Below are 27,925 nucleotides of genomic sequence, written 5' to 3'. Positions count from 1 at the left end.
TCATAGGTAAATATTTTCCTCTCCATCCCCCTCACCAAGCTCCAGTCCAAGATTCAAATGTCCCAGAGTGTTGCGACGAAGGATCTCCCAACCCCGGTGACTGCTGCTGCGGGATGTGGTCCTGGATAGGGAGGGTGTTGGGAGGGTCAGAGAGCCTCTGGCTCGAGTCCCATTTTCAACCATAGAGGGTTGTTTTTCAGAAAGATGTCCATCCTCCCTGTCTGAAGACTTGAAAGCTTCCACATAGCGAAGCACTCGCAAAGGATTTTGATCATGGAGGCTCTCGATTCTGAGGAGGGGAAAAGGGAAAGCACTCAGTTGAGGTGGGGAGAGATGGGCTGTGGGGAGGAACAGAAGTGAATGGGGCACATGTAGGAAAGTGGACCAAGAGGAAAGGGGAAGGTAAGGAGCAGAGGTGACATAAGAAGAGCACCCAGGGTCAAGTGAAGGAAAGTACAATAGAATGAAGGACTAACTGGGATAGAGACCAAGGAGGTCTTGAACTTAGGATTTGAGTGTGGGTATGATGGTGGGGGAATATGGGTGAATATGAAAGAGAAAAAAAGGCCAATTAATAAATAATTATATCATAAAAATGAGGTGAAATTCAGGACATAAATAAGAGGAGAGAAGAGCCAGGTTAGGAGCTAAGAATAGAGTATGAAGGAGGTTAGCTTCAAGGTAAGAATAGAATGGGGGTCATCTGGGAATAAGATTATAACAAATTGAGTAGCCCATGTCCACATCCAAGCATAGATACATATATGTAGTTTTTCACATGTTACTGCCCTGATGGACATATAGCCTGGCATCAGCTATCATCATTCCTTCTACCCTCCTGAGCTCCAGCCTCCTCCCTCAAACTGGCTAATGCAGGGTCACTATATAGAGTGATGACTTCTCCCTAAGGTCCAATTGGGGATCTCAAGAATGGAGAGGAGGGTGATAAATGTGGAACTGGTCACGCTTGTTCCCATGGCATCACACACATTTTCAGTTCACGCATATACATTGTCACTCACCGCAGGAACCAGCGGTCCCCTAGCCCATACTTGTACCCACAGATCCCAGAGCGAGGCCACAGAAAGCGAGGCATTTTTCTCTCCAGCATCACGGTGGTGGCCACAATCTGGACAGGGGAGAGAGGTAGAGGAAGAACTCAGAAGGAGCCATGTGGTTCAGAGAACACAGACAGAGAACCCAAGGGCAACTGTGGAATAGAGACAGTAGATATCAGTGGAGATGACAGTCATTGATCCATTCCTTCACCTGTGCCAGGCACCATGATATCTGCTTTACTCTTAATTCATCAGAAAAGGATAGAGAATATTTTATGAGTGTTTTGAATAAAACAGTGACCCCTACATTACTATTTAGATTCATGAAAAGTGAGTCACTCCAAAGTAATCTCATTTGTTCTTTCATAAGAAAGCCATAGACCAATGATCTTGATTTAAATAAAATTATTAAATAGAATCTCTATGATCTTGAGGATGAAGTAAGGCTGCTAGTGCTCAGGGAACTTGTAGCAAATTAAATATCCTAACAAGGAAAAGAGTAGGTTAATGACGGCACACTTGGCAGGGAAAATTCTAGTGGCATGTCACATGTTCTGTATTTTGCCCCGCCCTCATTAATTACTTAAATGAAACAGAAGAAAAACTTATCAAATATGCCCATGACACAAAATAGGGAGGGATATGTAATTTGCAAGGTGACAGAAGCTATATAAAAAATGATTTCACCAGACAGGAACAAATAACATAAAATTTAAGGAAACCAAATATAAGATTCTCCATTTACTAGTATATTTAAGATTCAAGTGTCTGTGTAAATACAGGAAAACAGTGAAGGAGCTTAGCTGAGTAAGTTGGGTAACAGAGATGTGGGGTTCTAGTTGATCATAAGCTCAATTTTAGATGCTATTCATGGTATAGTGTTCAAAGCAAGGAAGGGCATGCCCACTCTTCATACTGCATTCCTCTGATCATATCAGGACCATCCCAGTTTTGAAAGGTCCATGATCTATTGGGACATGAATAGGAGCATGCAGTTAGGATGGGTTGGGTCCAGGAAGCTTCATTAATTGAAATGACTGCCAATCCTTTAAAAAGCCCAGTTCTCCACTTTCCATTCTTGCACTCTGTGTCTTTCTAGTACTCTACACTTCTCTTGACCTTCTCTCAGTTTCTTAGTTGTACCAAGTTCCTTTCAACCTCAGGACTTTCAATTATTCCATTCCCTTTCCCTGGATAGTTTTTCTTCCTCTTTATCTTGAAAAGGACATTTTTGTTTTCCTTGTGCTATCTTTTAACGCCCCCCGCCCCACCTTCTCTGGTAACAGAACTCATCTTTCATTTTGATAATCTCTCCTTCTCTACCCCCACTCCATCAATTGGAGTAGACTTGTCTGCACACAGTTCTGGTAAATTAGTCTATTCTCCCCAGACTCCTCTTCCACTACCACCACTGCCACTATCCAGTCCTATAACTCAGACTTGATACAATGAGATAGAACTGAGACTGGGATTGCTGGAGGGAAGATGCTCTTTTAAAGGCACATTTCACAGCATCAGGATACAACATGAATGGGTCCCTTGGCGTTGTGCTATGAAGTACACCTTCTCATTCCTTTGGGAGTTTAGAGCTTCCCTTAGAAAAGCTGGACAAAAATGAACAGAACAGAAAAGCTGGTATAGTGCCTGAAATGATCTGGACTCTAATCAAACATGCTTAAAGTTAGTTTAATTCTTTAAACTTTCCATTTATGAAGACCAACACAAACTCCTCCCACTGCTTTTCTTAAGTCTATTTAAGTTTGATTTTCTGTCCTGTAGCCAAGAGTCCTGATAGATACAAATCCTAATCTCCATCCTTTTTCCTTGTTCTTCTTAACTGGCTAATTCTTACCCATGTTTAGGGCTCCTCTTGAATGTCACTCCATCAGAAGCCTTTCCTAACTTTCCTGTCAGACTCCCCTGTTGCAACCTGCTCGTAGCATCTCCTACTCCTCTGTAACACTTTCACTACAATTGAACAGCTTCCTGCGAAGTCATTTGTTTGATGTCTGTCTTCCCAACCTCATGTAAGGTCCATGAGGATACAGCTTTCATTTGTGTGTTCGTGCTTGTATCCCCCAACTCCTGGACACTTCCCAACTCATAGTTATTATCTAAATAATTATTGTGAAATGAATGAAAAGTATGAGGGATTAACTAATAGCTGTATTCAAATATTTCAATAGTCCTCATAGGGAAGGGTGTGTTCTGCAATTATACAAGAAGACTTGGGCCAAAGAATGGAATTATAGAAAAATATATTTCAGCTCAATGTAACATGGGCTTATCTAATAACAAAAAAACACTTAAAATGTGAAATAAGCTTGCCTCTTCCCAATCACTGCCCAAATCCACATGATAATAAGATCCCAATCAGCATTTAAAAAGATATTGAATGACTCTCTGACCAATAAATGGTTATACAATGGATAGAAACTCAACTAGAGAACCACTAAAGGCATTTCCAACTCTAAAATTTTATTAGCCTATCATGAATATAAAAAACAGAACAGCCCTGCCAGTGTGGCTCAGTGGTTAAACATTGACCTATGAACCATGAATTCATGGTTTGATTCCCAGTCTGGGCACAATCCCCAGTGAAGACTTACTAAGGCAGCTGATCATGTCTCTCTCTCATCAATGTTTTTATTTCTCTCTCCCTTAACCCTTCCTCTCTGAAATCAATAAAAAATATATTTTAAAAACAGATAATAGAGAAGCAGGGAGTTATAGAAGAAAAGGTCCAAGTTAAAAACTAGGATATATAAGAACAAGACTGTTTCTAGTTCTCCCTGGACTCAAAGATGATGGCTGGATCTACTTTTCCCTTGTGATCAATATCCTCAGATCTTGGGTGTTGATCCTACCCATTGCTACCACTTTACCCTCCTTTGTCCCCTCTATCTATCCAAATGTATCTCTGGGTTTTCTGTGACTCTCCTAAGAGTCATCCACCATAATATAACACTCTGATTTTTCCCTCTATCCCCTGCTCCTTAGTAAGACTAATACTAGAAAAACTTACCTGAGCCCTCCAGAGCTCATCCCGTTCTTGAGCCACTCGCCAGTGAGTATCACCCATCATGGCTATGAACAGGTTGAGCATAAGCAGTGTGGCGATAATGGCAAAGGCCGCATAGGTGATGTTGTACATGAAAGGCAAGTCCACGTCATAGTTGGCAGGGCCATCAATGAGGGTGAGGAAAAGCTCAAAGGTCGTGAACAGTGATGTGGGGTAGTCATAGAATTCCCCTAGCTTGCTTGGGTCCTCTGTCTGGAAAATGATAAAGAACGCTGCTCCGCCCAAGAAAAAGGCATGGAGATGGAAGAAAAGAGAATGATCTCAATAAGCATTCATTCGACTTCCAACATATATCTCCATACACTTACATGCACGTATACCAACTTACACACCCATAAATATAGATGTGTGAATGTATACATGTAAGTTACATTTTACCTGTGGACCTGGCTAATCCTGAGACGTCCTATGCCAAGTTCATCACTCTGGATAATGTTAATATTTAGCATATCTATACTAATAAAAGAGTAGTATGCAAATTGGTCAGGATGCCCTCACAGTAACGACTGAACATAAAGCTGTGTGGGGCGACCAGGCCAGCAGGGGATTTAGTGAGGAATGACCAAATGACTGAACAGCAGGCTGCATGGGGTGACCAGGTCAGCAGGGGGGTCGGTGAGGGATGACCAAATGACTGAACAGCAGGCTGCGTGGGGTGACCAGGCCGGCAGGGGGGTCAGTGAGGGGCAACCAGGCCAGCTTGGGGGGAGCAGTTGGGACGACCAGGCTGGCAGGGGGATCAGTTAGGGGTGACCAGACTGGCACAAGGGGGCAGTTAGGGGCAACCAGGATGGTGAGGGGGGGAATTAGGGGCGACCAGGCTGGCAGGCAGAGGTGGTTAGGGGTGATCAAGCTGGCAGGGGGGGGCATTTAGGGGTGATCAGACAGGCAGGCAGGTGAGCAGTTAGAAGCCAGTGGTCCTGGATTGTGAGAGGGATGTCCGACTGCCAGTTTGGGCCCAATCCCTGGGATTGGATCTAAACTGGCAGTTGGACATCCCCTGAGGAGTCCCGGATTGGAGAGGGTGCAGGCTGGGCTGAGGGGAACCCCCCCCCCATGCATAAATTTCATGCACCAGGCCTATATATATATATATATATATATATATATATATATACGCACACACACACATATTTTATAGTTCAGCTGCTGGTGCAGTTTTTTGGTCTACTGTTTTATGGGATCCTTATTCAATAGGGAATTCCTAAGACAGGAATAGTGCCCTTTGTACTGAGCCCTGGTCTTTGGGAGTTGAGGGGTTCCTCAAATATGATCTAGTACATCCCATTGTCTTATGGATGTTCAGTTGAGGACATTGAAGACTGGATTAGAGTTGCTGCCTTTGGCTCTTCCTTCATCTTTCTGCCTAAAAACTTTCTTCTACTCATTTGCTTTCCCTGTCCCTCCCTCTGTCTGCCAGTTTCATGCTGTGATCCTTTCTCTCCTCCCTGGCATTCTCCCATTCTCCCAGGGCCTTCAGTGAGCCCCTGCTTGCCTCTCTCTGCACAATCTTTCTTCACAACTCTCTGTTTTCCTCTCTCATTCTTCGAACTCTCCGAACATTTTTTTGTACCTCCTTTTGAGAATTATTTCTCTTTTTTTCAACTTTGACCACACGTTTTTAAAAAAAGCATATTATGGCCCTAACCGGTTTGGCTCAGTGGATAGAGCATCGGCCTGCGGACTGAAGGGTCCCAGGTTCGATTCCAGTCAAGAGCCTGTACCTTGGTTGCGGGCACATTCCCAGTAGGGGGTGTGCAAGAGGCAGCTGATCAATGTTTCTCTCTCATTGATGTTTCTAACTCTCTATCCCTCTCTCTTCCACTCTGTAAAAAATGCAATAAATTTTTTTTAAAAAGCACATTATGTGTTATTGAATGCTTTATGTTTCTTCTTCTATAGTATACATATAGAAAGCTTACAGACTGCACTGTGTCTGCCTACATCATTTTCTGAAATCCACATGTGGCCAGTCTTTCGTGTTTAATGTCCCTCTCATACAAAGCCCTTTTTCTACATGTCCTTTAAGGATCTTGCAGGGTGGGGAGTCAACATGAATGTTATTGGCTCAGAAACTCAGAGCACATGGGTTTACCTTCTAGTCCAACCTGAATGAACCTGGTTCTATGGGTGTCAGTGAGTGTTTTGACTCACTTTCCACTGGGATGGGGGAGTAAATGGGAGTGCAAACAAGAACTGAGAGCAAGCGTGAGAGAGAATATTCTGAAGAATTGGATCCAAGGATCTCGTGGGGGTGGGAGTAGTACTCTTACCTGAAGCAAATCCCAGAATAACCACAGCCATAAGCCAGCAGAAACGCAATAAGTCTCCAAAAATCATCTACAGGAAACAGAGAAGGAGAGAGAGGGTGGAGTGATCCTTTTCCCATTTGCCTCTCAGCAGTTATCGCTAATTGATCAGGAGGTCCCTGAAGTTCCACCAGATCCACTCTGAGCAGCATTTTTCTTTTGGCTCCCACCCTCTCCCTCTGTCTGGGAAGGTCCCATGGATGAAGCCAGAGGAAACTTAGGGGAAAGCACTGACCTTCTGAATCATGATGCTGAAGGGACCCAGCATCTGGAATCCTCGGGCAAAGTATATAACGCTGCACCAGCCCAGTACCAGACCAAGGGACATGGGCACCACCTCCCCTCTGGTGTTGGAGAGCCTCATCACCATGGCCACCAGCACTAGGGAGGCAGAGGTGATGCTGGGGGGAGAGAAGAGAACAGGAAGTAAGGGGAAGGCTGGATATTCTAGGTCCTCTCCAACACAGTCATAACTTGGGTGGTACCTACACACTTAGACTTAGTCTTTATATCTGAAACACACATATGGGAAAAGTCAGCTGAGGTCTAGGTCCCAGAGAGACCTAGAGCAATTCTGGTGAGGGAAGGCATGGGGCTGGAAGGAAGGGACACTCACATGATGACATGGAATGGCCCACCAAGGACAGTCTGTCCAAAATAGCGAGAAGCACCAACCCTGAAGATGTCTGGGATCTGGGAAGAGGCCAGTAAGACAAAAAGACCATGGAGTCTGCAGTTCAGTCTGGAGCCTCAGGTAGATGGCCTTGGCCTGGACCCCATGTGTACCTCACCTCTAGGATCAGCATGATCAGAGCCCCGACGACGGTCACCAGCTCCCCCACCAGCCGAATTTTATCCTGTTCAGTTACATAGGCCTCCTATGAGGGGAAATTCAGGATGAGAAATGCTTTCTGATGGATGGAGACTCAAATCCTTTTGGGAAAGTGGTCTAAAGCAAGGGTGGGGAACATCAGGCCCACAGGTTGTATAAGGCCCACAAAATCATTTGGTCTGGCCCTGCCAAAGCATTATGGGTGAGTTAATTAAATGTTTGACCAAATATAGCAGACTAATTTTTTTTATATCAGGCTAATTTTTAAGTTGATAATTTTGTATGGCCCGCAATTGATGTTATAAATATTCAAATGGTCCTTGGCAGAAAAAAGGTTCCACACCCCTGGTCTAAAGTAACTAAATAAAGTCTATCCAAAATGAAGAAAAGATCACCTTTCCACACCACCACACCCTGGATGGTCTTGTCATTGTGGCTAACACTGTGACCAGGACATTAGTCTGTGTATCCATATGTTGCTTATGCTGATAAGTTGAGTAATACCCTTGCAAGTCATCTTTTATACATATGTTATGAGTGGTAATTTATGATATATGTACCGAGAGGCTGCGATCATATTTCAGAGCATCAGATTTATAAAGTTATTGTAACAGGAAGAGGTATTAGTGGCTTGGAATGGTTTCAGGTATGTAGAAATTCCAGCTTTTCCAATCCCATTGTGGTTCCTGGCAGGTAGAAGAGACTATAACCATATCACAGAATTCAGTTTCCCGTGTGGAGCCAGAACCCACTAACTCTGGCACAACCTCAAATCAGTCACTAGACCTTCCTGAGCTTGAGGTTTCTCATCTGAAAAATGGAAACTCTGATGCTTCCCTCCCCAGGGTTACTGTGAAGTTGGAATTAGATGGCGTATTTGGTTGTACTTCATAAACCATAAAGTACTATAGATATATTTATCGTGGTTTTCTTAGGACTTGGCAATGTAGGAAAGAGCAGGCAAGGTGCTAGAGAGACACTATATAGACTTTAGTTCTGAGGAAGGGCCCCCATCTTGTCCTGAGCAGTAGGTGTAGAAGGTATAGTTCTACGTTCAAGATAAAAGGAAGACCATCCTTTTTGGATGCATATTATGTCATAGGGAATCTTTGCAACATTATACAGACATAGTGATGGAATTCTACAATAATGATCCTTAACTTTTTTCAAATTCTGGGCACATCTGAGAATATAAAAAAGACTACAGACCCTCCTTCTAGAAAACGGTTCATACACATGCAGTCCCCACATAAATTTAGACAAATAATTTTAACACATTCAAGTACCCTTTACACTTTTGAGAACTCTGTTATCCACAGTCACATATCTGAATAGTGTACCCAAGTTAGGAGTTGAGGGACCCTGGAGTCAGTGTGAAAGTTGATGATTTCAACTGGGGAGGATATGATTGCTCATGAGACATAAGGAAAGCTAAGTAACTTTACTCTGCTAATAAACTGGAACCTCTTAGCATCCCTCTGCAGGCTATTTCGGTGGTGCACTCACTGGTCTAGTGAGAGGCATAGCTTTTGAAACAGGAAGAGATGTCATATGGAAGGAGGTGATCTATGGTATAAAAAAAGTACCCACCAAGTGCCCCATGGCTCAGAATGTATAGATCAGCTCAGAAGAAGCCAAGGAGCTAGCCTTTAAGAGTAGGGCCAGACTGACCAGCAGATGGTAGAAATGTTTCAACTACATCATGTGGGGCCAAGAAAGACTGGAAAAGAGTTGGTATCTATGCCTGATGAACAGTGTGATCTAACAACCCGTGACTAGACTTTAGTTACATTTTTGTTGTTTAAAGAACTGATGTTCTATAAACTTCTCTGACATTTATCTGTCTTGAGAAACTAGTTAATTTTATTTTATCATATAATGGGAAATTTCCTTTTCCTTTGTTTTCAAAGAAGTTCAGAGTTCTCTTTTCATTCTCATCCCTAGATGCTACATTGAATACCCTCTCCTCTGTCCTGAAATTCAGTTAATGGGCCTTGTTCTTTATCTTAATGTTACCATGATATCTGTCTCCAATTGTAAAACATGCCAACTCCTTTTGAGATCACAGTAAGTAGTAGGATAAATAAGTACGTTAACTATAGAAACAAAATAGCACTAAATATAAAAATAACTGCATCAATGTCATATATATGTCCATAGAAAATTTTTGAATTCGTTTTAAAACTTTGTATCTTGACTCTTGCTGGTATGGCTGAGTTGTTTGAGTGTCGTCTCATGCACTCAAAAGGTCACCATTCAATTTCCAGTCAGGGCACATACCAGGGTTGCATGCTCAATCCCCAGTAGGAACTGTGCAGGAGGCAGCCAGTTGATGTTTCTCTCTCTCTCTCTCTCTCTCTCTCTCTCTCTCTCTCTCTCTCTCTCCCCCTCTCTCTCTCCCTTTACCTTTCTCTCTTTCCCTTAAAATCAATTAAAAATTCATATTTTTAAAAATTCTTTTTAAAACTTTGTATCTTGGTTGAGTATGTCTACAAAACTGCCACCAACCTTCCCTTGGCTCAATTAAGAAGAAAAGGAAGTAACTGTGCACAAATTGGTCAGGTGAGTTGTGGGGATGAGTGCGCCCCTAGGGGACAGTGGGAGAGTGGCACCAGCTCTTCCCCAGAGATGAAAAGGTGAAACCCCAACTAATGGGAAATGTTGGGGACAATTTCTATCACCACCACCTCCTTCTAGGATTTCCCCTCACCAGTACCATTAGCTTGTTCAGCAGATTCCATTATAGGTATGTGATCCCTGCACAAGTTCACTGGTGAGTAACAGAGGTGTACAGAGACCCCAAGTGTTTGTGTCTGCTCCACCTGGGATCTGATGACCCTAAAAGTAGTTCCCTTCACCACTTTGTTGCCAAAGGTCCTTTCCCTTAAACCAGGCAGTAGGGTGCCACGGTCTCCTTCCTCCATCATGTTTCCCTGGCTCACCCTTACTTAATACTCAAGATTTAAGTCACAGCTCTCCTCCTGGGGTAGGTGACTCTTCTATAGGTCCATGGTGCCACTCTGTTCATAGCCCTCACACTGAAATCATCGGAGCACTCTAGGTCTCACCAGTAATCTTAGACTTCCCCGAGAGCAGAGACATCTAACTCTGAGTTTTCATTCACAACACTCAACATAGTAGGTGTTCCCATAATAAGAAAGAAAGAAGGAAGGAGGGAAAGGAGAGGGTGAGCAGGTAGATAGCAGCCGAGTATGATCTAAGAGTTGCAGGAGAATGGTCAAGGGGGACTGAGGATGTGGGAATGGAGGAAAGGGTGATAACTAATTGGGCTTTTCTTGGATTTTCAGATTCCTAGCTCAAGGTCACTTAAGTAAGCATGACTAATATTACACAGAAAATATTCCACTCCACCTCTTTAAAAACAAGTGCCTTCCAGAAATGACCAGAAGTCTTTACATCATCACATGGCTTGAAATTTCAGGTGTTGTCAGCAGCTCACTCCCCTGCAGAGGCTGACTTCAGTGAGAAATTGGCCCAGTGAGATTGCTCTCACTTGCCAGCTGGCTGAGCTCATTGCCTTGAAGGAAATGCCCAGAAGGGATGTGCATAGCACAACCATGTACCACCAGGGGGAAGGGTGGGGAGCAAGCATGAGCGACCTGGGAGGAATTGGGAGGGCACCAGAAAAAGTTATCAAACCCCAGTCCTAGACCCACTTTTCCTTCCCAAGATCCCAGTCTTACAAAGGAATGAAGCTCCAAGAAAGAGTCTTACTGGCTCATAACGAAGAGTTACTCTGATCCTCTCAAATGTAAAGGGGTTTCTTACTAGACTGCCCACCAGAAACAACTGAGAAGTTTTTGTCATGACATCCATAGCCAGGCAAACACTGGGGACTCTAACTCAATTAGTTTGGATCAGAGATCTAGCATTTTTTTAAATGTAGGTGTTTCTTCTATATTTCAAGTTGAGAACCACTAGGCAAAAAAAGAGGAAAATCTCCTAGTTCCCATCTAAGACTGCTTTCCAAGGATTTATTTCATGTCTTGGTTTCTGCATTTTCTCAGAGGAGTCCTTACCACAGAAGTAGGACCTACCCTATATCCTATCAAAAATGGTTCCTATGATCAAATCTAAAAAATAGACAGTAGCTTTGGTAGCTGGGAGTGGGAGGCACTTCTCTATGTGACTCCCTGCCCTTGCACTCCAGTGTCCCTCATCTTTCCAGGAAAAGATTAGATGTGACCAGATAAAGATGAGTGTGCAGGCCCAGGCTCAGGGCAAAGCCTAGAGACATACTTTTCTCATGCAATGGATTCCCTAAGAAGGAAAACTGAAATCTAGCACATTGGTCTGGAGGGAGAAATGGCCTGGCTTCATATTAAAGGGGAAGGTTCAAAGTGAAGCAGACCAGAACCCCAGACCCAGCACTGCCCTCACTAGATGAGTCTTTGCCAAAGTACTTAACCTTTCTTGATTGACTTCAGATTCACTGTCTTAAAAATGGTAATAATAATATTATTTATTTATTAGGATATGTATGAGGATCAAATGATATGAAAGTGTTTTATCATCCAAAATAGGATCTACAAAATTAAAGCATCACCCAGCAGTGAGTCAGAAATGCAGAATCTCAGGTCCCACCCCGGCCTTGCTTCCAGAATCTGCAATTTCACAGAATCTCCAGAGCACATGTAAAGTGTACCAAGCAAGCACTCAGTAGATGCTATTTTTACCTAGCAGGTTCCCTACTTCTCTTCATCTCTTTCCCTGTCTTTAATTTGCTGTGATTGTTCCACAGGAAGTGGTTAGGACCCCTGAGCAAAACAGTGTAAAGTTGGAGATCAGTGGGGTTTTCAAATAGCTGGGATGCTCTGGGTCATTAAGAGCTTATGAGAAATAATGATGTATAGACAGATCAATCCACTGATCATGACAGGCAGAGGATGATTTAAAATTAATGGAAACCTGCCTGCTATGTCACTCCTGCCATGGTCTTCTCCCTTACTCTCTGTATCCAATCCTTTGCACAGTAGCACTGGTTTTACTAATAAGTCTCCTGATGCCAATCCTTTCTCTCAGTTTCCCCCTCATAACCCAAGGACAATCAACCATTGTCTTTTGCTTGCTAACCTATAATTACCTCCTAACTGATCTCCCTACATCATCCCTCGCCTTCTTCAATCAGTTCTCTATCCTACAGAGACATTTTTCTAAAATAAAGTCTAGTCGAGGCCCTCCCTTAAAATCCTTCAGAGCTCTCCATTACCTCTGGATAAAGAGTGTGGCTTCTCTATCAGTATGGCCTGCAAGGCCCTGATGATCAGCGAAGGATCTGCCTGGACAGCCTCATATGGAGGCTCCTGCCCCAGCTCCCTGTGCTCCCAGTCTTCTCTCAGTGCCTAGATGTTGGCAAGGCTCTTTCTGCCTTTGCATAAGCCTCTTTTCTGCTTCAAACTCCTTTGAACCTTTCTCTCTTACCCAGGTCTCAGCTCAGTTATCTTCCTCAGGGAAGGCCTCTCTGGCCTCCCAGAATGCCAGGTCCCTGTTATAAGCTTAGTGCCCTCTTCTTTTTCTTATCATAGGAAAAAATAATGTAAATTGTAACAATCACACATTGTAATGAAACATCCATTCATCTAGTTAATGTAAACAAGTCTGCAAGCTCCCAAAGGCCAGAGTTTTGCTCAGACCATGTTGAATTTCTAATACCTAGAATCATATTTAGGCTCTATGAAGCTCTTGATGATTATTTGTTTAATGAATTAATTAGTGAAATTTTTTGGTGGGAGAAAGGACAGAGGAGAGATTGAAAAAATTTTTAAGAGACAAAAAGGAAATTTGATGATGGAAAATCTTCTTCAAGAGACAAAGAGGAGATCTGGTGGTGAGTGACTAATGCCCTCTTGCTGACCAGCACATCAGCAATCTAATGATTGGAGTGATTGACTTAAGACTGGACAGCTGGAGCTGAATCAATCTCAAAGATGGAAATTGATAGTTCTCAGCCTTGGCTAAGTATCAGGATCACTGAAAGAGTTTCTTATAAATACCAATGCAGGGCCTCACTCAGACATTCTGACTTATTAAGTGTGACATAGCTCAGAACTGATATCTTTACTAGCTTCCCATGCTTCTAATGTGCAATCTTGGTTAAAAAACATTGATCTAGACAGAGGTAGGATCTGTTAGGACTAACAACCAAGCTGCCTGACTCCCAGACTTTGAACTGTCTACCCACCTGCAAACCTAAGAGAATCAGTGCTATAGTGGATGTAGTACTGCCCAAACCAAATAGACATTGAATGGAGATAGGAAATTAACTCCACTTAATTAACAGAGTTCTGGGGAAACTCTGGAAGACCACAACTTTTAAGGATGAACAATGAGGCATTTTAGGCTTAAGACATCCATTAAGATACCTTTAAGACTAGATTGAGATGAACTCCATCCTCATATACATCTGCTTTTGTGTAGTTTGTAGTTTTTTTATTTCACTTCAACTGTCTTGAGATGGTGCTCTAGGCTGTTCTCATGGAGCCCAATGACTGCTCCAGAACCCATGAGATGCACCGAGGAAATCCTACAGTGACTGAGACTGAAATCTTGTGTGTCCAGATTGATTAATTTAATTGGATGTTAAAGTATTCATTTATCTAACAAAAAGCTCCATGGGCTAACAAATCTGTCAACAATTGCATTAATCAAGTCAACATATGTATTGGTACATTTTCATTTTTCCAAGACTTTCAAGTAACAAAAAGGCAGGAAAAAGAGAAAAATTTCTATTAGCAACTAATCTGGTGAATCATGAAAGCAGAAACTTTCAGATCATGGTAATAGGTGTGGGAGCCCCTGATCTGATCCAAATTGACTTAACTATTGAATGCAAGGAACACAAAAAGTCCATAAACTCAGGACCCTGTCTCAAGGGACAATGCCAAAGAATAGGAACCTTTCATTGATGAACTTTGCTATCCAAACCCCTTACAATAGCATTCTTAACCCTCTTCCTCCCCCTTCCCCATAAAGGTAAAGATATTTGAAAGTCAAGAGTCTTCTGTTTGGGCCAATAATTACTTAAATAGCAGGGGGTGGGAGGCACTTCTGAATGTGACTCCCTGGCCCTGCACTCCAGTGTCCCTCATCTTACCAGGGAAAGAGTAAAAGAGAAAAGAGGATAAAATAGGAAAAGAAAAGAATAGGAGAGAAAAAATGAAGGATGAGTAGACACAGTCAGCTTAAAATTATGCTTCACCTAGTCCTGAGGCAAGGGGAGGGGTTTTACAATATAATTTAGACTATCTGGGTCAAAGGAACATGTTTGTACACAATTAGTCCTGCCCCAAAGAGAAAGAGTCACACAGGGAGGAGACTCAGTGCTAATTAATCACTTGGCATCACCCAACTGTTGGACCAGAAAGCTATCTACATTCCAGATCCACAAAACCCCTAAGTAAGCTTGAGACAAAGGAAGACTGGGAATTAGTACATCTGCAGAAATAGGGCTGGGGATGTTGAAAAAGCCCAGCCACCCCCAACTCCTTCATGTTTATATTTGTTTTCTACTTCTAGCCACTCACCCATTCACTTGGCCATCTTCTAAATGTCCTTAGTTCCCCAGTTTGATCTCCATACTAGGGGTCACCCTCATGCCCATTTTGAGATGCATGGGACACAAACTCCCCTAAGCACTCATGCCCTCCTTTTTTATGAGAGACAGGAGCTCTGGATACATGAGCATCTGTCTATGTATTTAGAGTTGGTTATAGAAGCAGAAGAGATGGAGTGTCTTGATCTACTTTAGTGCTTAGGGTTTGGCCCGGTTCCTTCTCTGTGCATACCACTGTCTTTGGTCTAACTTTATTCCTTGGCCTATGCAGTTTATGTTCTCATTCTGACACTAGTCCAGGCTGAGTTATACTCATGGCTGGTCCATCCTGCATAGAGCATACATCTCCAGTCACCTGCCTCCTACTTGCATGGCTAAATTCTTCTTCCTCTGTCTCACTTTCTGCCCACATTCCTGCAGCCCCTTTCAGCTCTTTTCAGATCACCAGGACAAAAAAGTTGTCCTATGAAAAATCAACCAGCCCAATGTAGCTATGCTAGTTGAATGCCTATCTTCAGAAATACTCATTAGAGTCTACTCACTCTGCTATACTCAAAGGAGGGTTTGCTCCCTCGAACAGCAGACTCTTACATTTCTTCCACACCTCTACTCAGTGTCCTCACCACCCAGGTCTCTGAAGGACACCACAGGATGCAAGCCCACCAGAGTAAATTTGCTTCTGAGATTATTTGCTTCGGCCTGCTACACCATGCAGGTATCCTCCTGCAGCGTATCTGACAGGTGGTCAGACAGCTGACACATTCTTGCCAATGTGCTCATATTGACAGAACACAGAAGAGAATGGAAGCCAGAGGGCTATGCTGCCCTCACAGAGCAGAAACGGACCCGGACGTGGACATGGAGCATGATTTCCCTCCCGTTAGAACAACAGGGTTTCCCTTCAGGTTCACATTACAAAAGACTGGTCCTCTCCCTACACTGAAAGGAATTTTACCAATGCACAGTATTCCTAACACCAAGCATCCTTTCAAAGCCAATGAGAGAAGCCACAACTCACTGGACAAGTGTATTTTTACTCAGTAAGCCTCCTCTCTGGTGCCCTTATCTCATGTCCAACTTCTGTCTGGGTGCTTAGGAGCCTGCGGCTGTTAGAGTCCAGTGAAGGGTGTCTTCCCTGGGTATTATCACTTTGGTCTCCAGCACCATCGCCCCATGTTTACATTCCCTTTCATCTCCTTCTGCGAAGAGTCACCTGTAGCAGCTTCTGTTCCAGAAGGGTGATATCTCGGGAATCTGTGTGATTGCCGCTACGAAACTTGAGGGGGCGGTAGACACAGCACAGGGTGAAGCAGCTCATGTAGAGCACATACAGGGCACCCAGAATGCAGAAGTAGGGCCTCCCATATTTCCTCCACTTGAAGCTCACCAGCTGCTTCACTGGGGTCTGTTCCAGGATCTGGCGAGCCTGCCATGGAAGGAGAATGTAGTTTGGGGTGACCAACATAGGGAGCAGTGTGGGGCTTCCCACTGGGTCCCAGATGGGCAAGTCAGTCACCAGCAATGGCATCATCATTTTTTTTTACAGACAACTAGTAAACCTCTTCTATATGCAAGGGCTATGGGTAAAGTGTTATAGAAGTGAACACGACACTATAACATCATTGAGGCATTGAAGAATTAACAGCACATAGTTGAGTGAAGGGAAAGTTCATAAGATCATTCCATGAAGTAGTAGCAATTGCCAAGGCAGGAAGGTATGAGAAGGCATTTGCAGATGAGATATGGTTGGGGATAAGAGATAACCTGTTGGCAGTGATGGGCAGGAGTTAAAATGAATGAATTCTATAATGGACAGATTATCCTACATCATGAATCTTAAGGTGGGGAGTTTGAACTTTTTTTTTTAACATAATGGGAAGCAATTGGGAGTTCAAGCAAGGAAGTAGTCAGATTTGTTCTAGAAGTCTTATGGTCTGGAGAAAAGCGATAGAGGACCCAGGTAGTAGAATGTGGCAATGACCTCTGATGTAACTAGATAGTGAAAGGTTAAAGATACAAATGTGAGAGGGTAATGGATATTTGAGAAAGTATAAAAATGCAAATTTTTTGAAAAAGGAAAATTCAAAGCACAGCTGGAGAGATTCACCATTGACAGAAAGAATATATTTTCCATTAAACCTAGAGAAGAGAGAGAGTGCAGTTTCCAGATATATGTGGCAGGACAGGGCAGGAAGATAAAGAAGGTAGGAGTCTGGGTCTTCTGATGGAACTAAGGGGGACGGCAGTGAGGGATATAAAAGGAGCTGGAAAAGAACTTTGAAGGAATAGAAAACTAGCTGACAAAGACAAGAATAAAACCTATAGGAGAATATTGAGAGTCAGCTGAAATCAGAGACCAAGGACTTGTGGTAGCACAATCTACCAGAGGGAGTAGGCTCTGATGAGATACACCTGTTTCCAGTAATATCCTCTGAGGAAGTTCATACAAACTAGCCACTCACCTTTTCTTCTATTCATTACCACTTAGTCATCTGAGTTTATGGCTCTAGAAAGATTCCTAAGAAATTAACAACTGGAAAATAACAGAAGCTATATCTGGCCACTATCTTAGAGATTCCCGGTAGTTTAAGTATTTTCTCCTCCTTACCTGTCTTTAACATATTTGCCTTTCCCTCATATCACTCAACTCGGGCTGATCATTGTTTTTCTCTCTCTAGAAAGCTCTCTTTTTTCTCATCTTCCTGGAAATTCCTAACTACTCCTTAAAGACCCACCTCAGGCACTTCTGGGACATTGTCTCTGGTCCACCCAACCTCAATTTTGCTGCCATTATGCACAGTACAAACTCCTAGAATGGTATACATTGTACTCTACTGCAATTATTGAGGAAGGAGACTGTAATTGAGGGAGTTGACAGATAGGAACTGTGTTTTGTTTAGTATTGCTGTATTGTCAGTTCCTTGTACAGCATCTGGGACACAGAAGGTGTTCAATATGCTGAATGAATAAATGAATGAATGAATGGTTGTAAGCAGCCTCCATTTGGAAAGTTCCTTATCTGAAATGTCAGTATGAAAAAAATTAGGGAAAGGGATTAGAGCTAAGCAGAGGGAAAGTGCAGTCAGGAAAGGGGTGTTGATTGGACTTTTCTCCCAAAGGTTCCAGGAATCTTATCTCCATATATTACCAGGTGAGGAAGTGTCTGGAACCCAGGATCTTAGCAAATGGATAGGCTCTGCACGAACACATGACAGTCCCTGACCCTCCATCTCATCCATACCTCCCGCTTCTTAGAGGAGACCACAAGTTCCAGAAAGGGCACCTTCTCTCCCCAGGAATCGATCTCCGTGAGGTCATAGAGAGTGGAGGTCAGTGGGCCGTAGGTCCACTGGATGTGCTTCCGCTTCTGCATCAGATGTTGGAACATCTGTGAGAACACAGCAGTGAGTGGAGTGTCCGTGTGTGAGAAGCTGGTCCAGGAGAATACCACCCCTGAAGAGCTTGTCACCCATTCCTCAGGACTGACCGGCAGTCGGGAGGTAGCAAGCCTTTGATTACATAAACCTTCTTAATTTTTTGTTATCTTTCCTTTCCACAAACCTTACAAAGATCTGAAAGAAGAGAACAGGCAAAGGGAGCAGAACTTTGGGTTTCCAGTAGATATTCTAAAGAATGAGCCTCAGGGATTCCTGAGGCTGAGGCTTTTAGTGACAGAGTTGGAAGGGACTACCATCCTTTTGGGGAGTTTGGGGAGAAGGATCATGAGGACATGTAGGGTTGGAGGGTGTCCCTCACCACAGTGTTGCCCTCCACTCCAGCCAGCTTGAAGGGGGTGAGACCCTGGTGATTGGGCACAAGGTCCAGGGACTGCAGGTGGTCCCCACGCCCGTCATAGGACAGCAGCAGGTTGTACATCTGGCAGGCAAAGGTCTTGTTGGGCTGGAAGACGAGGATGTGCAACACTGTGTTTCCTGGGGAGGACACCAGTGTCATGTGGCTGCTGGACCCTAGTTCCTGACGGTCCCCAAGCCCACCCCACAGTGGGCCTGACCATTGTCCCAGACCCTACTCTCCCACCCCCTTCCTGTTCCCCAGATCCTTTCCACACTCCAGTGCTTACCCAGAGAGTCCTGGGCCCGGATGTTAGCTCCATGTTCAATGAGCAGACGCACGATCTCCTCACTGCCCACGCAGGCAGCAAAGGACAAAGGGTGCTCCCCTGGGGAGACAGAGGGCTCCATGGCATGAGTGCAGGCTGGGATGGGCACCTCCCCAGTGACTGCCTGTTCCTCCACACAGCTCAGCTCTGGACTTGGGGACACTTGTCAGCAGAACCAGAGGCAGGGATGGTGCAGAGGCCCAGGGGGAATGGGCTCTGGCCTTAAGCCCTTATAAGGGCTAACCCCAGTCCACCCTCTGCCCCTCAGGCACAGAGTTCTCCTCATCCCATCCTCCCCTGGCTCTTGCCCAGCCCTGGCTCTGGTTCTCACCAAAGTAGATATGGTTGCGGGGGCTGAGGTGGAAAGCTGTGCCTGTAGCTCTGGCAGAGACACTGGCCCCGTGGGCGAGCAGGGCTCGTACCAAGTTCACATTCTGGTTCATGATGGCCACGTGCAGTGCAGTCTGACCTGGTTCAGAGAGAGCCCTCAGTCATGGGGTCTGTCCCCATTTCTTCCAAAGGTGCACCATCTGCCTGGCTTGCTGTAGATCCCTGCCAAATCCTTGAATAGATTTATGCCCTTAGCTCTGCAAACTGGGCTGTGGCTGAGGGCAATTAGTCCCTCAGGCTGTTTACTGCATTGTCCCTACCTCTTGGCTTTTGGGGACAGGGCATAATTGCAATCACTCTAGTGTTGCTGTGAAAGAAATAGAGTCCTGTCCTTCAGGGAACATGAAAGGAGTTGAAGGAAAATAATAAATGGCTTGAGGAAGTCATGGAAGCCAAGACCAGAACCCGTGTATTCTTCCCAACTCGGGCCCATGCGAACAGACCCTCCCCTACATGTTTCCACCTTGAAAAACTAAAGGCTCCTCACCTACAAATGGCTCACACAGGGTGGGCTCATAGACCAGTTCCGGGGCAGCCTCCATCAGCACCATGGCAGCCTCCAGGTTGTCATAAAGGGCCGCTATGTGAAGTGCTGTCTCTCCCAGGGCTCCTGGAGAACAGTAAGACAGATGCATCCAACACTCCCCTCAGGGAACAGACCCCTTTGCAGAAACTCTGGGGGTTCTGGGCCAGAGGGGCTCCATCTCTATCACATTAAACTCTGAGCCTACCTCTTTGCCGAAAGTCGCAGCTTCTGTCCAGCAGAAGTTTCTTTAAGACACACAGGTCATTGGCCTTGGCAGCCTGAAGTAGTGGAGATTCTTGAATCCTGGGGAAAAATGAACATGAGTGGTGCAGAGACAGAATTGCAGTGAAGCTGAGAGCAGAGCTGTTATATCATACTAGGACTTCCCATACTGGGGGCCTGGGATCATTGATTGGGAGACTCAGCAGAGGCTTGTAGTGACTAGGGGAGGAGGGCCTGGGCTGCAGAGTGGGTAGCCCTGGTGGCCAGGAGAGGAGGCTATCAAGCCTGGCTGAATCCATCTAAGCTGTGTAAATGTTTCAGGAACCTGGGGAGCTGGAGCAGGTCAGGGAGATGGAACTTTGGTCCCCGGTTGACACTGGCCTAGGGAGTTTGTGAGATCAGAACTGGGCAAGAGGATGAGGCGGGCCAGGTGTGAGAGCCGCATGTGTTTTTGAGCTGCTGACATTCTGATTACCCCTCTGGACTGTTTAGGTTCACATCCATGTGGGAGGCAGGGAGAGTTTGGGGTGGGTTATGGAGAATCTACTCCTTCTGGGTGTTGCCCTCAAATTGAAGGGTCTAAATACCCCTGTTGTAACTAAGGGGGAACACAACCTGGAGCTTCTCAGACAGAGCAGCTTGGAGTGAGTGGGGGCACCCTGTGGAGAGGCCCATCCCAGGGCACCTCTCTCAGCCAGCCTTTGTTTCCCCTGCCTGGATGAGCCAAACAAGAGACAAAACTGAAGCCCACCCTGCTGGACAAGTCAGTATTAGCTGGCTGTGAAGATGACCACAGGGTCTGGCAGGTTGAGGGTCATGAGGGAGAGACAAAAGGCAAACAAACTGACTTGTGACCATGATGTCCCCCAGCCCCAGATTCCTCTTCCAGTGGCCCCATGAGCCATTGGAAAGGGTGTTTTACTTAGCGAAGCAGCTTTTTTTTTCTCTCAAGGCAGAGTTTAGGTCTGTCTTCCCTAATTTAAGGAAGCACTTTCAGGAGGGATCAGCAGAGAGAGGGACAGCCCCTGCCCCATCTCACCTGGACCCTCAGTCCCAGCCCCAGCTCAGGGTGGCCAGGGCTAGGCTTCCAGAGTTCAGCTCTGTGCTGAGGGCACTACACACAGCCTGTCGCCACAAACCTCTAGCCCACTGCCCCCTACAGAGGGAAGGTCTGCCCTAATCCCAGTCTAAAGCAGGGACAGAGGTGGGAGGCCAAAGGTTCCATCGCAGGGCCTGGGGTGGGTGGTGCTGAGCAAGCAGAGAGCCGTTCCTGGAATGAGGGTTCAGATTGCATGCAGGCCCTGCTACACAATTTGCAAGGCCTGGTGCAAAAAGAAAGTGCAGGACCCCTAGTTTAAAATATAATTATGAATTTCCAGATGATAGCAGTGCATTAAATGGAGTGTGGGGCTTTTCTGAAACCCAGAGCCCTGTGCAACTGTAGAGGTCACCTGCCTGTGAAACCAGCCCTGGCTGGACCCCTGATCTGCCAATGTGTGCTCAGCTCATTGCCCGAGCTCCCATGCTATCCCAAGGGAGACAAGTCCCCCAAACACTCCAAGGCAGAGGCCCGCCCACAAGATGGGTCCCTGCCCTGCCTGTGCTTCTGGGATCTGGACCTCGGGACTAACTAGCCACGAAATGACCTGCCCTCAGGTGTATCAGCCCCACCTGCACTGAGTGTCCGAGAAGCAGACACAGGCTTTATCCACGGCTGTATTTCCAGTCCCCAGCACACCACTGCCCATGCCCCACTCAATAAAAGGCAGATAAACTGGTCCCCTGCTGGGGCCTGATGCGGCGGGGATCTCCCTTTCCCGTGGCCAGCACGGAGAGAGATGAAATGGGTTCTTGGTAGAGGCGGCCGGGGATTGAGAAACAATGAAATAAAGAAAGTCGACACAGAAATAGATTCAAGCTGGGTCCCGGGTGGGTCGCTGACCTCTTCTGCTGGAGAGACAGACGACTGCCCTGAGCCACGCAGCACATTTATTTATTTTCCAATATACAAGGGGGTTTCACCGGAAAACTTAGGATCAAAGGAGCTTGGGAGGGCCCAGGTCCTATTCATTCCCTCTTTCCCGGTGCTAGACTGGATTTACATCTCAAAGCCCCTCTCCCGGTACCTGGACAAAGGTAAGTTAGGAACTGATAACACCCCCGCATTCTTGGGGGGCGTGTAACCTCTTGGGGGGCGTGTAACCGAGATAAGACTCTGCCAATGCCTTGGGCTCAGTTAACAACAATTTGAAGAATGTCCCTGTGTCTTCCTAGGGGGCCCTCTACAGTCCCCAACCGGTGGTCCAAGAACCACTGATGATCCGTGAGATCCAAAGGTTGGCGACCGCTGACTAAACTGAGGACTCACCAGTGTCACCTGGGTTTCCCTCCTTGGCTGTCAGCTCCAGGTGAACAAAGCTCTCCTCCTCTTTCCCACCCATCCATTTCCATTTCTACTAATGCTGATTCCTCCCTCTTTCTTCAACCCACAGGGTCTCATTCCTTCCCCAGCAACCTGTTCTCCACCAACCTGCCCCTGCCTGCAATCCCCCTAACATACTGGCTTCTTCTCTCTGGTCCCTCTTGTCCCCACCTTCTTCTCCGACCAGGTAGGCAGATGAGATCTCTGCCTCTAAATCTATGGAATCCACATCAAGGTCTCCCTGTGTGGCTCAGCTCCATCCCCCACCCCTCACCACTAAGAGGGGCAACTTGGGTTTTGTGACTATAACGGTAAGTTGGGAGAAAGGGCACATTCAAGTGCCTGGCGCTGAACTCTGGGGATGGACTGGAGTGGGCAGGAAGGTCTATGGATCAGTGAGAGGTGGGACGCCATGTGACTGGACAGCTTACCTCTTCTGTTGCAGCATGTGGGCCTCATCCAGACGCTGATCCCAGTCTTTCTCTCTGAACATCCATGAGGTCAGAAGTTTCTGGAGGTGGGTCCAGGGCCCTTTCACCTTGGGTGGAGGAGTCCCCATGCCTTCTCTTTGCAAGCACTGCCAGGTGATGGGACGTGGTGAAGAGGCAGGTCCAGGACTCAGCAGCTACTGAGGAAGTGGCCAGGTTTGCTTAGGGTTGGGAGTGAGAGTGAGTGTAACTCCCGTGCTATTTGTGTGTGCAGCCTGTGGTTGTGGGATGTGTGTGTGTGGGGTGTGTGTGTGCATGTGCACTGGTGACTGGCTGCCCTGTCACGAGAGAGCAGCTTTACCTGGAAGGGGAGGAGCTGTTTCTAGAGTGAACCTCTGGGACACAGAGCCTGCCCTACAGCCAGGAGGGAAGAGGGGAGGGAACTTTGGCAGTGGGTTGGGGCTGAGACCTGGACAGGTGAGGGGCGGGGCAGAGCACTCTGAATGGGGAGTAAGGTGAGAGACATGGAAGCTGGCTCCTACAAGCAAGGTGAGCAGTCAGTGGGATGCAGGTGATCAGGAAATCATGTCCTCCAGCTGGGCCATCAGCCTGGTTTGAATCCTGGCTCTCTCAGCCCTTGCAAATCAGTTAGGTGAGCTTTCTGTGCCTCAGTCTGCTAATCTGTAAAATGGGAGGAGCACCTCTGCTCTCTCATGGAAGTGGCTGTAAAGCATGATCCTAAGAACGCAATGACATTTATTCTCCTTCCAGAGATTAGCTTAGAAGCCTTGGGGCTGTTTCTCTGGGTGGTGGTCATCTCTGTCCTCAACCCTGCAGCCCTGACTCACAAAAGGGGTTCAGGCCACCCCTCCTCTGTGAGAAACTCACGGTGACTTCTCTTCTCTTCCAGCTACTTGGAGACCCCATCAGAGGAGACCTTCAGAGGGCCCTGTGTTTTCACAGCAGGAAGCGAGGGCAGGTGAAGGAGGTAGACCCACCCACCTTTGGGTCCCTCTCTAGGAATGAGAGAGCAGGAGGAAAGAGTAAGCCAAACTGTCTGATATGACAGTTTCTATTTCTCCTCCTGATTGTTTTCAAAGCAGTATATACCTACAACTGAACTGTAGTCATTCAATAGCCCTAAGAGGTAGGCGGGAATAGGGAGGGTTCTCTTTATTTCATAAGTGAGAAGACCAAGATGGAGCTCCGACAGGGAGTGTGAGTACCCACAGCAAGTAGCAAAACTGGAACTGGCTTTAAAGTTGAAACCTTAGCTCCAGATCACATGCCAGACCTTGTTGCTTCTTGGGAACCTTCTGCCTATAAAGATGTGAGAGATTTGAGTGGAGATAGGCAGGGGACCCTCCCCCTTGGGGGTCTCCAGGAGCAGGGGAATGCTTCCTCCTTTTACTGTAAGAATGAAGGTGTTTTTTTCTAGCAGTTGCAAGGTGAACAAAACAACCTTTAGAGAAGGACAGGAGTTGAAAGGAAAATCAAAAAGGCAAGGAAGAGTAGAAGCTGGAGACTAGGAGAAAGCATGCTCTCACCCTAGGGAGGGGGAGGTGTGGGCTGACTAAGGGGAGGGAGTCACCTTGTGGGACATTTTTCTGCTGTGCTGGGGGTTAGGCAGGGTGAGGTGGTAATAGCCTCTGAAGCCTTGGGATTAGTCTAAGGAGATGGAGACAGCGATAAGGTTAAGGTGGGGGTTGTAGATGAGCTGATAAGCTAAGCAGGGGCAGGCACAGGAAAGCAGCACCCAGCTTATAAAGCTAATCTTGCAGTGGGTGGGAGAGGGCAGGCCCGGTCAGAGCTGCACAGAGCAGGTGCACAGGGTCTCTCACCAAGGGCAGTGTCCTTGGGTCAGGGAGGAGAAAAGGGGGGGCAGGCTCTTCACCCTCTCACCTGCCCTTCTGTGCCTGCACTGTGCTCTCCAGCAGCCTGAGGGGACCGGGTTGTCCTGCAGCAGGATAAGAAGCTAGGAAAATTCCTTGGCAAGTGGAATAGGGAAACTGAGGTAGATAATTAAACAGCAGTTTGCAGCCATCTAGTAAGTCCTATCTTCCCTACACCAAGGATACTTAAGAGTAAATGGTTTGGTCCTAGCCACTGTGGCTCACTCAGTTGGTTGGGCATCATCCCATGCAACAAAAGGTTGCTGGTTTAATTTCTGGTCAGGGTAGCCAATCAATGTTTTGCTCTCATATCAATGTTTCTCTCTCTTTCCCCTATCCCTTCCTGTCTCTCGAAAAATCAATTTAAAAAATCTTTAAAAAAAAGAGTAAACGGTTTGCACTTCTCTCCAACCAGAGGTTAAGTAGCTTAAATCACCCTACTCAGGGAGACAGATAACAGAAATCCAATTAGAGCCATTTGTCAACCACACCCAAGGACAGATGAATTTAAGGGAATAAATCTCATTTGGGCACATCAGCATAGAAATGATGAATATTCTATTGAGATCCTCCGCTAAGACCTTCCCTAAACTCCCAGCCTTTAAAACCCCTCAAAACGAAGGTCCCAGCTCTTGCTCTCCCTCCCAGAAGCACACCCACACCTTTTCCTTCCCTTCCCCCTCTTCTTTCCCCACAGGTGTTCATTGACTAAACTCTACGAGACCCCATGAGGCTTGCAACCAGGGGAGCCATGGGCAGTAGCAGCTCCTCCTGGGTTAACCCTCTGACCCTGTCCTCAAGGCCCCCTTTCTCTGACTTCCCAGTGAGTGAAAGCAGCCCCACCTAGGCTAATTTTTCCCACTGAGGCCCTCTCCTGTCACTTCTTCTATGCTAAGCCCTTCCTGTGTTTCACTGTCCTGAGCTTTACCAACATACTTTCAAAAATCACCTGGACTCTTCCCTGCCCAAGTCAAGAGCCCACACACTACCAGCCGGCCCTAGGCAGACCTGCTCCAGGCAAGGTCCCCTTTCCAGTAACAGTCCCACCTGTCCCAGGGGTAGACTAGAGATTTGGAAACTGTTTTCTAATCTGTAAGAAGTGCTCTCTTCTCTTTTCCAGCTTTCTTCCCCACCACTCTCACCTCTGTCATCTACCGTATCACTATACTTTCTGTCCCTTTTCTCCTCTCATTCTTCTGCATGCTTTCTCAGCTTTCTGGGGCCAAAGACACCCACAGTCTCTCTCCCTCAGGCAGCAGCTTCAACCCTATGATGATGCCTCGACATCCATCGTGACTCCGTAATGCCTTCCAGGTGCCCAGGAGGAGCAGGTCAGAGCAATGTCAGGGCCCAGAGCCGGTTGGTACCAAAGCAGCTTTATTCTGATGCAATAAGGAGGAGTGCACACCTGGATTTTAATTGATAGGAAATATACTTCTACCCACATGCCTACAGCCACATAGGGAAAGGATTTGAATACTATACTTGAAAACATTAATAGTGATGCTCACTGGAGGGTGGAACTATTTGCCCTTTTTGTTTTTCATATTTCTTAAATAGTTCTTATTAAGAAAACAAAATTTAAAGGATTCTTGGTTCCTCCAAGGATATATTCTTTTTTTTTTTTTTTTTTTGGCTAGGAACCAAGAGGCTCTGTCCTCCAAATAGCCAGGAGGACATTAGTGATTTTTTTTCTACCCAAGCATCGTTCCCCGAACCTGCAGGTCAATGAGTTCAAAGTAGGAATGAGCAGGGTCACCTGCTTACTTTAATCTTCCCACCCCCACCATCAAGTGACTTCCTGTGCCATTCCTCAGTCACCCAGTTACCTGGCTTGGATCACCAGGAAGTATATGAAGTAGGCAACATGGGTAACATCTGTGGAAATAAATTTCCACACGCAATCCCCTCTCCCAGAAAGTTATGTGCTTCTGCACACATCCTTACCCCTGCATTTGGTGGTTCATTCAGGTGTGGAATACATGGGCACCAGGAGTGATGTGAGCTCATTGGGATAGATCAAATGTGTCTAGAATCTTCTCCCACTCATCCCCACCCGAGTACCTTTCCTGTATCTCATGACATATATCTGTTCTGGTTTTCAGAACAGCCCTCCATACTGTCTCCCAAACATCCTACCCCGCCCCACCCACCCCAACTCACCCTTAACCATCGTCTTTGTCCCAAGAAGCAGATGAAAATTAGCCACAGCCAGTTACTGCCAACAGGTATGTGCTCACCAGGTTCATGGGCAGGGTGGGCAGTGGGCCACTGAGGCAGGTTTCTTGAGATCTGTTAGGTGGGCTCTTTGTCTCTCTGCCACATTGCTTCTTCTCTGAGGACTCTACCTCCTTCTACCAAACAAGAAGTTTAGTGAATGAGCCTCTAACAAAGTTTTCTCTGTGACTAAAAGTACAAGAGGATGTACAATGAGAGAAAAGGCTGTTCCAGTCTATCAGTACAAGAGGGCAAAGTCTAGGAATGAGGACAGTTAGGGGAGGAGGAGGAAGGAGAGAATAGGTTCAACTTAGGCCCAGGATACTACCCTGCATTCTGTAAGTCCTATTTCCCTTTGTGTCTGTCTTTCTTTCTCTTTCTCCTTCTCCCTATCTCTCTTTCTTACACACACACACACACACACACACACACACACACGGCCCAAATGGACTCTTTTTCTACCCTCTACCTCTCCCCCTTCCCCTCCCTCATTTTCAATGGACCTGAGTTTTAAGCACAGCCCAGAACTTGAGGATCCTTATTTCAGGCATCTGATCTCAGCCCATCCGATGCAAGCCACTTTCCTTTGAGAAAGGCTGCATGGAAGAGTGGGAAGCTGTGACTTTCAACAATCCTGCTCTGCCCCTTATTTTCTCTGTGCTCGTGAGTGGGTGAGTCATTTCTTTTGTGAACTTCAGTAGCCTCATCTATAAAATGGGATGATGACACTATTCCTTTGAGACCTGGCTGCTATAAGGATGTAATGGATGTGAAAGCAGTTCGCAAACTCTTAAGTCATCTGTGTTGATCTCCATAGTCATGCCCGAAGGCTTGGTTGTCCCCTGCTGACTACT

At 46.0% G+C, this 27,925-nt stretch overlaps 1 protein-coding gene across 1 annotated transcript; it reads right to left on the bottom strand.

Annotated features, from left to right (window-relative positions):
* On the bottom strand, nucleotides 1-27,654 carry TRPV5 (transient receptor potential cation channel subfamily V member 5). The gene is made up of 17 exons (XM_008153969.3): nucleotides 27,575-27,654; nucleotides 27,095-27,208; nucleotides 22,966-23,159; nucleotides 20,096-20,193; nucleotides 19,852-19,974; nucleotides 19,306-19,443; nucleotides 18,936-19,034; nucleotides 18,611-18,786; nucleotides 18,096-18,242; nucleotides 16,068-16,280; nucleotides 7,241-7,327; nucleotides 7,066-7,142; nucleotides 6,685-6,850; nucleotides 6,414-6,480; nucleotides 4,084-4,352; nucleotides 1,023-1,129; nucleotides 1-289 (listed from the first exon to the last, which is right to left on the bottom strand). The coding sequence occupies exons 1-17, from the start codon at nucleotides 27,620-27,622 to the stop codon at nucleotides 1-3; spliced, it is 2,412 nt and encodes an 803-aa protein (XP_008152191.2). The 5' UTR covers nucleotides 27,623-27,654.
* Nucleotides 27,655-27,925: the final 271 nt, after the last annotated feature.

This window comes from Eptesicus fuscus, chromosome 14 (assembly GCF_027574615.1).
Source record: "Eptesicus fuscus isolate TK198812 chromosome 14, DD_ASM_mEF_20220401, whole genome shotgun sequence".
NCBI lineage: Eukaryota > Metazoa > Chordata > Mammalia > Chiroptera > Vespertilionidae > Eptesicus > Eptesicus fuscus.
The sequence above is the reverse complement of the archived record's forward strand: the minus strand, read 5'-3'. Positions and strand labels throughout refer to the sequence as shown.